This window comes from Trichoderma atroviride, chromosome 3, assembly GCF_020647795.1.
Source record: "Trichoderma atroviride chromosome 3, complete sequence".
Classification (NCBI taxonomy): Eukaryota; Fungi; Ascomycota; class Sordariomycetes; order Hypocreales; family Hypocreaceae; genus Trichoderma; species Trichoderma atroviride.
Genome location: NC_089402.1, coordinates 5574771 through 5589398, shown reverse-complemented (window position 1 = coordinate 5589398; position 14628 = coordinate 5574771). Strand labels below are relative to the sequence as shown.

General features: G+C 46.9%; 7 protein-coding genes across 7 annotated transcripts; 3 read left to right on the top strand and 4 right to left on the bottom strand.

Moving 5' to 3' along the window:
- Window positions 1–39: 39 nt before the first annotated feature.
- TrAtP1_007175 (uncharacterized protein) lies at window positions 40–2216 on the bottom strand. Its single transcript, XM_014082049.2, has 4 exons — window positions 1966–2216; window positions 1769–1908; window positions 426–1718; window positions 40–357 (listed from the first exon to the last, which is right to left on the bottom strand). The coding sequence occupies exons 1-4, from the start codon at window positions 2005–2007 to the stop codon at window positions 60–62; spliced, it is 1773 nt and encodes a 590-aa protein (XP_013937524.1). The 5' UTR covers window positions 2008–2216; the 3' UTR covers window positions 40–59.
- Window positions 2217–2328: 112 nt separating this feature from the next.
- On the bottom strand, window positions 2329–3270 carry TrAtP1_007174 (uncharacterized protein; the record flags this gene model as incomplete). The annotated part of the gene is made up of 2 exons (XM_014082050.1): window positions 2329–2495; window positions 2556–3270. The coding sequence occupies 2 exons, from the start codon at window positions 3268–3270 to the stop codon at window positions 2329–2331; spliced, it is 882 nt and encodes a 293-aa protein (XP_013937525.1).
- Window positions 3271–3842: 572 nt separating this feature from the next.
- On the top strand, window positions 3843–4906 carry TrAtP1_007173 (uncharacterized protein; the record flags this gene model as incomplete). Its single annotated transcript, XM_014082051.1, has 2 exons — window positions 3843–3917; window positions 3971–4906. 2 exons carry the CDS (start codon window positions 3843–3845, stop codon window positions 4904–4906), a joined length of 1011 nt encoding a protein of 336 aa, XP_013937526.1.
- A 202-nt stretch (window positions 4907–5108) lies between these two features.
- TrAtP1_007172 (uncharacterized protein) lies at window positions 5109–7149 on the bottom strand. Its single transcript, XM_014082052.2, has 2 exons — window positions 5566–7149; window positions 5109–5513 (listed from the first exon to the last, which is right to left on the bottom strand). The coding sequence occupies exons 1-2, from the start codon at window positions 7118–7120 to the stop codon at window positions 5209–5211; spliced, it is 1860 nt and encodes a 619-aa protein (XP_013937527.2). The 5' UTR covers window positions 7121–7149; the 3' UTR covers window positions 5109–5208.
- A 2491-nt stretch (window positions 7150–9640) lies between these two features.
- On the top strand, window positions 9641–10072 carry TrAtP1_007171 (uncharacterized protein; the record flags this gene model as incomplete). The annotated part of the gene is made up of 1 exon (XM_066113413.1): window positions 9641–10072. One exon carries the CDS (start codon window positions 9641–9643, stop codon window positions 10070–10072), a length of 432 nt encoding a protein of 143 aa, XP_065969499.1.
- Window positions 10073–10365: 293 nt separating this feature from the next.
- Window positions 10366–11684, top strand: TrAtP1_007170 (uncharacterized protein). The gene is made up of 2 exons (XM_014082054.2): window positions 10366–11048; window positions 11100–11684. The coding sequence occupies exons 1-2, from the start codon at window positions 10484–10486 to the stop codon at window positions 11336–11338; spliced, it is 804 nt and encodes a 267-aa protein (XP_013937529.2). The 5' UTR covers window positions 10366–10483; the 3' UTR covers window positions 11339–11684.
- A 683-nt stretch (window positions 11685–12367) lies between these two features.
- TrAtP1_007169 (uncharacterized protein) lies at window positions 12368–14235 on the bottom strand (the record flags this gene model as incomplete). Its single annotated transcript, XM_014082055.2, has 2 exons — window positions 12368–14092; window positions 14155–14235. The coding sequence occupies 2 exons, from the start codon at window positions 14233–14235 to the stop codon at window positions 12368–12370; spliced, it is 1806 nt and encodes a 601-aa protein (XP_013937530.2).
- Window positions 14236–14628: the final 393 nt, after the last annotated feature.

Genomic DNA, 14628 nt, shown 5'->3' with positions numbered 1-14628 from the left:
TCAGCTAACTGGATGACAGAGTGATGATATTTCATAACAGGTACTAACATTAAAGGCGCTTAGTCTAACATATTCTCAAGACTATATAACCCTTTTGCAAAGGGCACTGAGGGCTGGTCCTGGCGAAACCTCGATATAGCTAATCTTGACCCGTCGTTCAATCTCCGGCACATAGACAGAACGCGAGCTTGCTTAAGATCGTCACCGGTTTCTACAGCCTGTTTCTCGAATGCTACTAATGCTTCTTCTATGAGCTGTGAGTCATCTTCGATATGATCATCGAGAAGATGCTCTCCCACGGTCAGGTTGTTTGCAATAAGGATTACGAGTGCAGATTGGTAACTGCAAACAATGCTACTAAACAGGTTTTGTGAGTCATACTTTTTATATTACGAGCATATCCTATCGACACTTGGGCGACTTACGGGAGTGTAGATAACCGGCTGCGGCTGACGAATTGGTAAAGACTCATGCATGATCTTGCGGCCTGGACTATGCTAGGCCAGTCGGTCGGCAGCAACTTCATCTTCGACGTTGCAGGTAACGGAGATACAGTTGGAAGGGCTATAGCGTCTCTATGCACAATCCCGTCACAGAAAGCTGTTAAGCGCTCCATCCAACTTGAATTGCGACTCTGCAGTCGATTTGCAGTAAACAAGCATAGAAAATACGCAAGATATAGGGGTAACAATTGACTCAGAATATTATCCGACGCACAAGTAGAAAGGTCTTCAATACGAAAGCCCTCAGGAACAGTGCTGCGCCAACATTCGAGTAAGTGCGTCAACTTTTCTACAGCGGCCTGTTGTTGGTCGCTAGAAAATTTTCGCGCACGTACAGAGTATGTGAGGTCATACATCTGCCCCTGAATACGAGCCAGTTGAATTCGGAGATGGAATATGTTTGCAGTCCGAGAGGGATCGTCCGGGAGAGATAAAACACCAGCAGAATCGCCTTTCAAGACTGCTGAAATAGCGTCAATCTCCATGTCGTGGTCTTGAAGCCCGTAGGGTTCCACCGTTCGCATGGATATGTCTCTATCTAGGATGTATGTAATCCATAGTAATCTTTCCTTCAGAGCCGCCAGCTCGATATTGATGTCATTGAGCCCGTCTCGGAGATGGAGTTTAAGTCGGTGCGCCAATTTAACTGCCGTACCGATTAGGACACAAGAGGGTTGCGGCCGCGAGGTACCTAGGAAAAGAATTACAAGTGCCAGAACGACCTGTAGTCCTTGTAAATCTTCCTCTCGGATAACAAGATGATTCAGTACTGATTGAGCGTTCTTGATGCATTCCGAAGAAACCCGGTCATCAGTTGCTGTTGCAGCAGATGGCGCGTGTTGCAGAGCCAAAGCGAGGACGACGTTTATTGATGCCCATGACGCCTCGTTTTGTTCATGGGGACACCGATACCAATTGTCCAACATTCGCATGAATTGGGGTTGATAGAAGAGAGGCATGGCCTGATTGTAGTCGGAAAAATACTTATCTACCAACGCAGACACTTGGTTTAGTGGTGGCAGAGCGAAATGGTCGCTGTATTCGGTCGGCGACATCGTTGATATGAGTCCTGCCCAATTGCTTGTAACGGTAGATGCTGGAGAACTAGGTTCTTCCACCAACGTGTTTTGAGGCACTGGATTATTGTGAAGGGAGCGTTCGACAGCCGCTAAGCGACTTTCAATATCGGCGAAGCGCCGGTTTTGTGAGCTCATGCTAGCCTCCGTCAGCGTCGTTGAGAGGATCCTCAATTCAAGAGTACTTACGCATCTTGTATCTTTCTAGTAGGCGCTTTTACATGAAGGCCTGGAGTCCATGTGCATGATGTGCCGTGTAAGACGCAGGCGGAGCATTTGGGAACATTGGCGTCACATCGTATTTTCCGACGACAACATAGATCGCACGCCTGGGGATAAACGTCAGAAACTTCTTCAACTCTAATGTTCATCTTTATAGGCGTTACCTTTCTTCTGCCAAGGCTCTTCTGTATTCTCCCCTCGCCCATATCGGTTCTCGAACGCGGCGAAGGTTGCGGATACCGTAGTGGGTGGGTGTGCCGCCTTGAGGTTGTTCAAATGGGAGACTATATCTATTCTCCAAGTAGGCGGTCTCGGCACTGCTTCCAGCAAAAGATTGAACACTTGAAAAAAACTTTGTAGTATTTGGATCCTGAAATTAGACAACTCAGATAAGACCTCCTATACCGAATCTTGGCGGACTCCGTGCGGACTTCGTTATGTCATAAGAACTCCGAGCGGAGTTCCGGCAGACCAGCATTACATAAGCTGAGTTACACGTCCATGCCCATCTACCCAGTACCAGTCTCTTACATGGCGACGCCAGCCAGACCAACCGTGAGCAGCCGCGAGTCGCGAATCTCCTCCTTACGTTGTAGTAGCTCACGAACATCCCAATTGGCCCACACAAACTTTCCTTTCAAAAACTTTGCCTCAGCTGATGCCAACCAGACGCAGAAATGCCCCGGCAACTCCACTACTCATGAAACTGTTAGCTTTATACATTAGAAGTCGAAAATTTGTGTCTGCTGCCTACCTTCGTCTTGACCCTGTACATTAGAGTCAGGCCCGGCAATTTCCGTTGCAATCACCCCTGGCTGAATACTGACAACATGCAACTCTGGGTTCTCTGCCGCAAAATGCTCGACCATCTTAAGCTGTCCCGCCTTGCTTGACGCATATGCTGACATGCCTAGCATAGGTTTGATGTGAGCGAGGTTGGTTGATATGTTTAGCAGTATTGGATCAGCCCCGGCTAAAGGAAGGAATGCTTGAATGGCGTTGAGCGATGTCAAGACGTTCATTTCAAAGGCTCGCATAAATGTCGCTGCATCGTATTTTGCCACTGGCTTCAGCGGCGGGAGCGCGCCTGCATTGTTAACAAATATGTCCACTTTGCCTACTGCGCTCGTAATGCTCGCAAGTGCGTCTTCGACCTGCGCACGGTCGGTAAGATCTACTGTTCTATAAAGAACTTCAGTGTGTGACTGAGCTGCGGCCGAAATCGCAATGACGCTGCTTTTCAGTCTATCCAGACGCCTTCCTAGGATAGAGACACTCCTGGCCCCTGCTTGTCCAAACGCGATAGCAACAGCTTTTCCAATGCCTGTACCTCCTCCTGTAATAACAACGTTCTTCCCAGTAGCCGACAGGCCCCTACGACTAGGGGAAATATCCGGGTATGGTTTTGTATGCCACTCTTTGGTGAAGGAAACCCATTTTGGGATCGCGATTTCGTCAGTATTATCCATAATCAAGGTGCCGTTGTCAATAGGTCAGAATCAGGATATAAAGGACACAGAGAGATAACAGGGAGATATTATGTTTATGTCATAATCTCAAAGGTATATTTGGGAGACCCAAGAGTTATATATACAAAGTCATGCCGCTATTTGTACAGCAAGCTATGTGTGTTATGTGCCACCGATTACCCCGTGCCTCAAACTCCGACGGAGTCCGCTAATATTAGCACTTTTTGTCTTCAATTGCCGTACAAAATGATTGATTAGATCTTGTGTTAGTAATAGAACAGAGGATGCAAATTGTCAGCGACCTTACACGGAGTCCGGTGAAGCGAGCGGCGGGGCTGATGTTTGTCAACTCGGAGATCCGGAGTCCAGTCTGACTAACCAAGCACATTAACAGCGCCTATTAACAATTCTTGAAAACAAAGCAAGTCAATACGGTTGTAAGTTCAATGTGATGTATATATATCCCATCTATCGCTGTCTTATTTTGAGTCTCAATGATACGCATTGGCCACTGGTACCTCTCAATAGTCACCCAATTCCGTTACTTGCAACAAGTCAAACTGCTATACATCATGGCTGGACAAACAACTGCTAAAAACCAATCCTCCAACTTAACGGCGCATGTTGAGCGAGTGGCAATTGTTGGGGTGCGTTTGAATCACCTACAGAAGTTGAATGACTATCTATTAACTACGAGCAGGCAGCCGGGCAACTGGGTCGGCACATCACCCAGGAAATCCTTAAGAGTGGTAAACATACTATCACGGCACTTACCCGTAAGGGAGGCTCTTCCAAGTTCCCGGAAGGCGTCAAAGTCGCTTTTGTGGACTATGACGATGAAGAGTCAATTGTTTCCGCGCTGAAAGGCCATGAGTTTCTCATAATCACATTGGCTTATTCGGCTGGGACTGAAACTCACAACAAGATTGTGCAGGCCGCAGCAAAGGCCAAAATACCGCACCTCATGCCCAACATCTACACCGCGGATGTTGTATTGAACAATAAAGCCATCGGTGATGAAACTGGAATGGGACCAGCTTTTAGGCCGCTTCTGTCCGAGATTGAGAGCCTTGGCTTGGCATGGACTGTCTTGGTGACGGGTTTATGGTACGAATTTAGCTTGGCATGTCCCCCTGACTGGTTTGGTTTCGACATCAACAAGAGAGAAGTCACAATCTTTGATGATGGACAGGCTCGAATCAACACTACCACATGGGCACAGTGTGGACGCGCCGTCGCATCATTTCTGGGACTGAAGAAGAGCCCCGACGGTGACAACGACCCAACTCCGACACTGCAGCAATTCCAAAACAAGCCTATTTACGTGTCAAGTTTTATGATTAACCAACGCGAAATGCTGGACAGTGTTGAGCGGGTTACAGGCACATCAGATGCGGATTGGAATATCCAGTATGAGAGTACAGCCAAGCGTATCAAGGACGGCAAGGCTGCGTTTGCTGCAGGTGATTCAAAGGGCCTAGCCAAAGCTTATTATTCTCGCGTCTTCTCTCCTGATTCTCCTGCAATCTACCAGGAGAAGCTTCATAATGGCTTGTTTGGTCTGCCGGACGAGGACTTGGATGATGCAACAGTGATAGGAGTGAATATGGCAAAGAGTGGATATACTCCATTTTAGGAGGACAGAAACCTTGTATTCCAAGCATCACGTATTGCAATGCATATCTAAAGGAAAAATTGGTATTATACAATGAATATAGTTTATAACATAAAATGCAATCCGATTGGCTGTATATATATCCCTTGATTTGTTTAACAATACTGACCTAGCAAGCGACGCGAGGAAACTCATTTCATAGACAGCAAGATGAGATAACAGACATAAATTGAAGTATGAATACTACTTGACTAAGTAAACCGACCAAGAGGTATATTTTGTTCGCTTGCGGCAGAGTGCTTGGTATGTACATCTTTCTATCTTCAATACCTATCCCTGCAACGTTGAATGAACTGATGAATTGATACAGGGCTATAAATTGCAATCTGCTGCAAGTAGTCTGAGTGCCCACTCTCTTTAGTGATGCTAATCTCTATAATTTTCCTTGTTAACCAGGCTATCTCCCGACTATACCTGACAATGCCTAGCCACTGTTGCTGATTACTCGGAACACGGTCTATGGCCCGGTCCCAAATGGGCTCCCATCTATCCAGCGCAGCTGATACAATAGATATATCCACTGTGCATAATAGGGAAGCATGATAGTTGAAGACAATTGGTTGCAAGGCTACGGAACAGAGTGTCAGCTTTCCTCTCTCGTTAGGTCGCAAATTGCTCACCCATAAGAATAATATAGAGGTGCTGAGTACTAAGCTCATCATACGCTTCTTTAAGTGCGTTTGTCCAGTCTTTGCTCAATAGATTTGCTACAAGGACTTTGAGACAAAGCATACGTGATGATGAATGTCCATATCTCATTAGCTCCTTGAAGCTTGACATAGAGCCTGCATCCCAAATATCATCATTACACGGAAGAGGGTTTGACATCTCCGCAAGCGACATAAGAGGAGGATGATTGAAATATACTGTCAATAATGAATCAATAAGAAAGGTCCATGTCACCAGTCTAATACACGTCTCGCGGTATATGAATGCATGCCATTCCAAGCCGGGCCCTGCAAGTTCATGTATGGTCCCTGTCAAGCCACGTCGTCTCAGAGCGTTGATCAGCAATGGGTGTCGATTTGTAATGACTCGTTGGCGCAGATTCATATCGTTCATATTGATATGGAGGCAGTTCATAAGAAATGCAGCTTGGCAGAGCTCAAGGACCTCGTGGGGATTGGTTGCAGGGCCTCCCAAACTAGTGCACTTCTTTATGTGACTGAAGATATACTTGTCTGCTATTTTCTGCATCGCACTCGTGGGAGAGACATAGCCAGAGGTTCCATTTCGGCGACAGGAATATGTATCCCCAGTCAGCATTATGGCTAATAGTAAAGGCAAGGCTGCTTGCTCTGGGTTGAATGTCGGCCAATGGATGATGGGCCACTGGTGATAGTACTGCCTTCGTGAGTACGCAGCTATAAGTGCTAAGCAATTGGTGCTGGTCAAGAATTCATCAAGCGAAGCAATTTCAAGAATGTGATGGAGGTGTGGTTTGCAGACAGTAAATTGTCGCAATTCGGCGGCTAGTTGTGACATCTGTTCAGTAAGACCATGACCTGAAGTTTCTTCCAAAGCTTGCGAAAGGAAGAGTGTGCTTGGTGGACTACCGCTGCAGTTGTCGCCATATGCCCTTGTTTCATCAGGAATCGACTCTATCAGCCCTAATAGTAAAAGCCTCGGATCTATTGTATCATCCACCAGATGTCGAAATGAGAGATTCCATTGTTCATAAGATGGTGTCTTTTGTTCTTGCTGCGATGTTTCCACTGTATCTTGTTCTGGCTGTTCAACAATCATGTCGCTTAGAGAAACAATTTTTGGATCCGTCCACTTAAGCAGGGCAGTCAGATTTAGACATCCTTCCCTGGGAGCATCGCGTGTTTCGTTGAGTCGTGGGCTGGATGGCTGGTGCAAGGGATTTGTACAGAGATGTCTGTAGGTACACGTCAAATTTCGTGCGGCACAGCGACTACATGGCGTCTTTGCGTCACACAAGACCTTTACCTGCGAGCATCCATCGCACGCACGCAGTTTTCTGCCCCGTTTAGCATCTGGCGGCAAAGGGCGATTCTTTCTGGATCGGCAGGTTCTGGCATGACGCCGAGCACCGTCGGCTCTTGTAAAGGTCCGCTGGCAGAAGGGACACGCAGCGCGATTTCCATTGCTTTGTGCTTGTGCAAATGGAAGATGGCAAAGAGCACAATGGGAGTTGCGTATGGTTGACATGTCGCACCGGCTGAGAGTTTGAAAAGGACATAAAGATGACTGGAGTGAGTGAATTTTCCGACGCCAAAGACTCTGAGGCCTATAGCGATGCCAATACCGATTGCTCCACTTTTGTAAACATGTGTATAATTCCCGACGCCTCAAAAAGCCAGCCTACCATATATAATACTTGTACAAGTATATCAAATAAACCTATATTCTTTCCTATTATTCCTTGCGATCAGTCTTATTTATACGCAGCTTTTTCTTCAGAAATACTCTCATGGCCCTGCTTCCAACCCCCAGTAAGCATATATCTGACCACTTGACTTTCCGCTACATAATAGACTAACAACTAATGCCATGCAGTTTTTCGTTCTTCCATTTCTGCATATGGCGTACCAATCAGAACCCTCGGAGCATATCAAAGCTCGTCGAACCGACGTGCCATTTTGACACAAAAACATTACGCTACACCTCTTACAAAGAGCATGACTACCGGTCGGGCCGTATCACGCGAACTCCGGCCGAACAAGCTAATGGACTATGCTGTGTAAGTTCGTTAAAACAGCATATTATTCAAAGAATATTTTAAGCTGATCGGTTGCTTCAAATTAAGAGCAACGATGGACCGGATTGTTGCATGGTCACGTAATGGATCAATGTGGCCACTAAGCTTCGGTCTTGCCTGCTGCAGTATAGAGATGATGCATGCCTCGATGCCACGGTATGACCAGGATCGCTTGGGAATCATCTTTCGTGCGTCTCCTCGCCAGGCCGACGTCATGATTGTTGCTGGAACTCTCACCAATAAGATGGCTCCAGCTCTCAGACAATGCTATGATCAAATGCCAGATCCAAAGTGGGTAATAAGTATGGGGTCCTGCGCAAACAGCGGAGGATACTACCATTACAGCTACAGTGTCGTGAGAGGTGTGGATAGAGTCGTTCCTGTGGACATATACGTGCCAGGCTGCCCTCCGACTGCTGAGGCGCTGCTTTACGGAATTTTCCAGTTGCAGAATAAGATTCGACGAACAAAAACAGTGAGAATGTGGTATCGCAGATAGCCCTACCAGATAGTAGCATTTTTCCTAGAGATAGAGACCTCTAGCGGAAGACTAATGCGTAGAATAAGTGTTGATTCACAAGACTAAGAAGAAATTATGAGGCCAGGCTTATCTAGCTATCAGCGTTTTACTATAACACTACATGTTTTCCCAGAAGTATATTTTTTACAAGAGGTGGTATTGAGGGGAGATCAGACTATTTCGTAAAGCATAAAACGACAGCTCGGATATGCGATGTTCCATAGAAAAAGTTCTGTCTTTGCTATATTATTCACATTTGTCATCTACTTAACTGGCCAAGTAGCACGGAGCCATCCCCCAGGATGGAAACTGAAATGTTCCCACTTATCGACTTTATCTAGTTATAACCTCGAACACTGATTCTGCTTCCAAATGTGTATACATAGGAGACAGCTGGGAAGAGCAGCAACGCCAACATATCGTCCAAGTAGTCCATATATAAACAGCAGCGAACATGCAATCGCACAGCGTATATACATAATATATTCGTGTTTGCAAAACTGTTGAGTGACTAGCTCATGCTTCTACATACTGGTCTGCATCTAGTGTTAATAGGCTTACCCCATTACCGTACCACGATGATCGGGGCCGTTTGCGCCAACCGCGACCCAAACACCTCATGAGAATATACAGGTAGGGCCGAGAATAGTTTCCCAGCCAGTCTAGTAGATCTGGGTGCCCGTAGGGTAATCCAAGTTGCTCTCGATAGATATGTTATGCATATCCGATACGTCATTGGAATCCGAAAGCCATTCACATGCGAGTTTGCAGAAGAGGAAGAATGCATACAACAATGTTGAAACAAACCTTATTAGTGGCATTTGTATCCTAATTCGCAAAATAGAGGCTCTATACGACCAGAGCTGGATGAGAGATGAGACCAGGCAAATTAGGATGACAGTGCATCTCCACTCTTATGACCGAACAGCATGCTGTATTCCTTCGCGCAGCTCAAGGGTGGATTGCGGTCGGTTATAGCATCATGCTAATGAACCAAGTAAGCTACTGGCCTTGTAAAACTAAAACAAGGCTTACTCTTGAGATTTCCACTGTCCAATCTGGCTATGGAATATCGTAGGTGCAAATCCACCCTTACAACCGAGCTTTATGCCTACATGTAAGCTTATTACCAAGTGCAAGCTATTCCTTCACTGCCTTCACTGCTCCTTCGCTGCATCCTACCTCATCGATTCTAAATAGCTTTGTACTACTTTATGATATCCGCTACAGATTACGAGCTCATCTAAGCGCTTAAATTTGCAGCTGCTATCAGAATAGAAAAGTGACATTTAGGGTATTGTTCCAGAGTTTCGTCTATATAAACTGTGTGTATTTCCACTCAAAATAAAAATGCTTCTCGAATTTAATTACACCCAGCTTTGAAGACCATAATTACACTCTTTCTGAATATCAATCCCCAAGTCTATTCTACCTCTTGAATCTCCTCAAAATGGGCAACTTCGGATATATCGCCTTGATTAGCATGGTTGCTAGCATGGCCCATCCCATCCTTGCAACTTACTCGCCCGGCAAAGGAGGGCAAATCAACTTTTATACGGATACCAAGTGCTCGCATTACAACGGAGAAGTAGCCTGCTGGTGGAATAAAACACCATTTATCGGTCTGGCGTACGAGGGAGGTGGCCCTGGCGACTGTTTCCAGCTCAACATGCCCGGTAATTCCCAGTCGATTAATATAGCTGGCATGTGGAAGAGCGGTGGAGGTGCAGATTCTGGCGGTTGTACGTTATTTTCCGGTTACAACTGCGATGGTGCCAACCAAGTCTGGGCTTCGTATGGGAACGGCGCAGGATCATGCTTGCCTGCACGGGGCAGTGCTGGCTATTTGTGGAAGAGTGCATGGTGCGCGGCTGGCCTCTAGGCCCAGAAGCTACAACGCAGCTAAAAGTAGCTGAGTGTACATAAATATATGGTTGTTCATTAAATCGCGACTCCTTGAGCTTGCATCAAGTGGAAGCACATGTTTGTGCTTAGTGTGGAACCTTGGTGAATTCCCACCCTTACACCAACTTGCGCTGTATTAGTGGTTCAGCGATCTTTACTGTCTTGTACTTCAGCTTCTATCGTTATAAGCGATATATTGCTCTATAGCGTATCTGTATGGCCTACAGCGCTCGACAATAACAAGCTGTGATCTAGAACGTAATAGCGTAAATATCCGCCATATTGGTCCCTAAATCTGCGTTTCTTAAACCACCCCTACCCGCACAAGGACTAAATGTTCAGAGCCTCCAGTCAGTAAAACCATCGTACAAGCTTTTAGATCATATATATGGCAGCTGCTTCGAGCCAACCGGATGAGCCCCCACACCCCTCATTTGAGGAGCTTCGGAGCAATGAGGAGCGCGTCCTCTTCTCTCCCGCCGCCAAGCGTCTCTACTGGCCTCTAGAAGGCGTCTTTCCTTCCGCGATATCCGTCATGAGGACCTCTCGCAGCGTGGTCGAGCTTGAACCCTTCTTCAGACCAGACACCAGCGGCAGCGGTAGTGGCACCTGGCATGAGATCTCATCGCTGCCTCTGACCGACCCAAAGGTCTCTTCTGTTGAGGCTTCACTACGCGACCTTGATCAATGGGAATCTGATTGGCTAGCATGGCATAGGGACCATACTGCATCTGAGTTTAGCGCTGAGTATATCACCTATGGAGATCTCAGCGATGAAGAGCGACCCTACGCAAATGAGCCCAATCAGGATGGCAGCTGGGAGGATGACTCCGATGCTGAGTTTCTCATACGCTGTTGCGAAAACGATAGGCCGCTCAGGAAGGGAGGGCTAAAGATTAAAGTTACATCATCTGCAGGCAACAACTTTGTCACTGTGCATGATTATGTCAGTGGTAAGTTTTGCCCTTAAGACTTTGAAGAGCTGTTCTAACTATCAGTCTCAGCCGTGCATCCATGGCTCATGGGCTTACGTGGGGATATCATGCGAGCAAAGGCTGTCGCACGTCCCGTGCCTTATGTTGAGTCAATGGCCAACACCGAGTGGATTGTTAGCAACTTGACTGCGCCGCAACACGAGATACTGACGAAAGAACTTTGGATAGAGATGCATCGCCCGCCACGCCCATTGGACGCTGCAACCTCTAGATTTCTGCAAAGAGTAGGCGCAAGAACGGTCCGGTAATTTACAGTCCGTCTTGTCGTCTAATCCAACACTCAGCAACACTGGACACGAAATATCTCTAGCATGTAGTATGAACTGTCAATAACCCCATGAACCTGCGCGTCAACAACTAGGTTGCCAAATACTCCATTATCCAGTACATATTCAATGAGTTCCCACCAGTCACCTGGTACGTCTTCTTTCGCCTTAAGCGAAGTGACTTGAAACTCAGCTATGCCCCACCTTTATACAGCTGGACACCAATAATATTAATAATAAGTCTTGAATCTTGATGCTGATTGTTGCATTGGTCACGGCGGAATGAGGAGACGGCTGTGGCGCACTCGCCTGCTTAAACTTCAATGGGCCTCATCTCAAAGAATGAGTGGTAGGTTAAACTAAAAAGATAACGGAAGAAGAAGAGAAAGGTTTCTTGCTGGCTAGTGTGAGGGACTAGAGAGGGCCTCTCTCGCGGCGTGTTACGCTTAGAGCTTCGAGGCGCAGCCCACAACCAACCTAGCCATATTGCATCCAGGCCGATCATATTCTCTAGGTTCCACCCCGAGAATGGCGGCTTAGATAGAATCACTGCCAGCAAATATGTTATGGAAGATGTTGGCAATGCGGGTGAGTCGGTGGCTAACTGCTACTATACACCCTAAACCAAACGCTAAATCTGTGTTCCCAAGAGAAACCTGGGTGTTCTTGGCTGCTCTAGGAGCCACGGGACGTCACGAAGCGCCTTGCAGCAGCCTGCTCAGGAACATTCTGAATGATTTACTCGTCGGGTTAGCTCGTGAGCAGAGCCAACTAAGCCCTCTTTTCTTTGTTTTATATACTATTATTCAAGTCTAGTGCTGTTCATATTAAACCTTTCTTTAAAAAAAAAGGTCTATCTATTTACATGTCGAGTTACGACTAAGCCGTTCCTGATGTCTTGAAGCATAAGATGAAAATTTGCAAGTAGTGCCTGAGCGCCTGTATATAAAAGTAGCATGCGTTCTCAGAAGAGGTGCATAGAACTTGTGAAACAACAAGAGTTATATTTCTCTAATTGTCTTTATAGCAAAGGCGGCCATCGGCCTCCTGATACCAATAGTTTGATCTTATGCACGTTATGCAATAAAATAAATCATCGGGATCGTATTTTTGCTTGATCTCTTCAAGTGCTGGTCTCGTAGTGCCGTAGAAATTCACAAGATAATTCGGATCCTTGTAGTTTGCTTCGTTGATATAGGTTCCTGTGTCTGGTGCCAACAATTCCAATGAGGCGCCTTTAACGTAGGTTATATCGTCCTGTGCTGCTTTGACTTCCAAGTAGGGAGTTGTATCCGGCCAATTACGAGCCACAAGATTGTTCACCAACGACTCGCGCCACGCCGGATTAATGGCAGTATTGGGAACATCCAAAGCCACAGCACCGCCGCCGTTAACACCTACCACGGTGAACGCGTTCTGGCCAGGGAGGCCTGCAGTGACATTGACCATTTGGCGCACGGCAGTGCTATTTGTTAGATGCATATTGCGTAGAAATCGAGAGCTCATGATGATACTCTGCCCAACGTTCATGCCGTTCGCATGAACGTCGTGAAAATAGGTGAAGTAATCGGGAAACGCAATGTACTCCGCCGTCACATTCATGCCCTTGGAATTGAATGGTGATAACTTTGCTACCACTGGTGCCATGCTTTCCTTGACATCATCGATGCTGCGGTTGAAGCCGCCAAAGGCAGACTCTAGCCTTCTGACTTTCGGAGCCAAGAGCGTGTCACCATCCCAGGCCGCCCAGCCAGCGTAACCACCAAGATTTGCCTCTAGGATCATAGGCGTAGTTTCATACCAGGTTGCAACGGCATCCAAGAAAGTAGTTAAATCATCATTTCCATCCTGGGGGACGATGGTCAGAACTGCGGCAGTCACAGGCATCTCCGGGTACGCCTTGATGGTCGCGTTAATGACAACGCCATAGGTGCCACCACCTCCCCCCCTGAGCGCCCGGAACAAATCAGCATTCGAGCACGCATTCGCCGTAACGACATCTCCATTTGCGAGCACAACTGTATACTCAAGGACTTGATCCGTAGCAATGCCAAATTCGCGCATAGAAGCCGAGTGGCCACCGCCTTGCAAGTAGCCACCAAGGGCACCTACTCCTGTACATGTACCGCCCACGACGATCACGTTTTGTTCGTGCGCATATTGATACACTTCTGTCCAAGTGTATGCTCCACCGATTGTAATGGCGCTGCCGGCCCAAAGAGCCGCCCCGGTAGATTCTATACCCTCAGGTTCCTGCGGGGAACACTGGGTAGTCGAAAGATATGAGTCGTGGAAAGTGAGACCTTGGCGGAGGTTATGTGTCCAGATCTCTAGACTGGCATAGCCTGTTGAGCGACCCAGAAAATCGTGGCCAGTCTGCTTGATAGAAACGCGCATATTATGTTGTGCTGCGAACCTGAGTGCAAGAGAAACGTCATTTGCGTTCGTCACATTGACAGCATAGTAAGGAGAGTCTCCCAGCGAGCAGGTAGAGGTGTTGCCCCCAGGGATATCACAGTTAAAACTGTAAGGGTAGTCATAGCCAGTCGGAAATTGAGCATGAAAGAGCGAGCTGTTCCAATTTGCCTGGATATTGGCGCACTGAGCTGGGTTGTTCAGAGGCCCTGGGTAGCACGGGGCGGCTACGGGAAAGTTCTGAATAAGCTTCCCTGGAAGTGATGCGTTGAATGAAATCAGTGCTGCTTCATTTGGCCAACAGGTTGCGTCGCTTGGGATCTATACACTTGTTAGTCAGCCGAGCGCAGTATGAGCCTCCTACGACGTCGTAGTTCACTTACGCATTTACATCCATCCGCTTGCACGACACTCGAAAGGCTTGCAAGGGTCACCAGAACGGCCAATTTCCAGAAAATCATCATCGATGGCGCGAGCTGGTCTGTTTTATTATAGAAATGATGAATGAGAGTTTTGGGGCAAAAACACAGGATCTCGAGCATTTTATCTTCCTCCTCGTGGAGGAGGGTGCTCCTGCATCGGCCACCCATGCTTTTTCCCAATCCAGGTTTTATTTAGGAGTCAATCCCAGCACCCCTCAAGGTTACTTGGTATACCTCTTTGTCCAGAGCTATACCAGTTAGTGCAAGCAAGGCCATAAGATTAGATCTCTCGTATGATGGAATATACGCAGGTTTCTACAGGTTCCAAGCCAACTCCAGTCGATCTGCTGCTCATATGTAACATCCACTCCAGCCAGTTTCAATATGCTGTTTTCTTATACTTGTCAAAAGCTGACCATTACCTACCAAATCTTT

Coding starts and splice junctions, on each gene's coding strand:
- TrAtP1_007175 (XM_014082049.2), bottom strand. CDS start 2,007: ATGGGCGAGGGGAGAATACAGAAGAGCCTTGGCAGAAGAAAG. Junction 1,909..1,965: donor AGAGCCTTGGCAGAAGAAAG/GTAACGCCTATA, acceptor GTTTATCCCCAG/GCGTGCGATCTATGTTGTCG. Junction 358..425: donor AGCCGGTTATCTACACTCCC/GTAAGTCGCCCA, acceptor AAACCTGTTTAG/TAGCATTGTTTGCAGTTACC.
- TrAtP1_007172 (XM_014082052.2), bottom strand. CDS start 7,120: ATGTCAACCATACGCAACTCCCATTGTGCTCTTTGCCATCTTCCATTT. Junction 5,514..5,565: donor CCTCTATATTATTCTTATGG/GTGAGCAATTTG, acceptor TCTGTTCCGTAG/CCTTGCAACCAATTGTCTTC.
- TrAtP1_007170 (XM_014082054.2), top strand. CDS start 10,484: ATGGCAGCTGCTTCGAGCCAACCGGATGAGCCCCCACACCCCTCATTT. Junction 11,049..11,099: donor TGTGCATGATTATGTCAGTG/GTAAGTTTTGCC, acceptor TATCAGTCTCAG/CCGTGCATCCATGGCTCATG.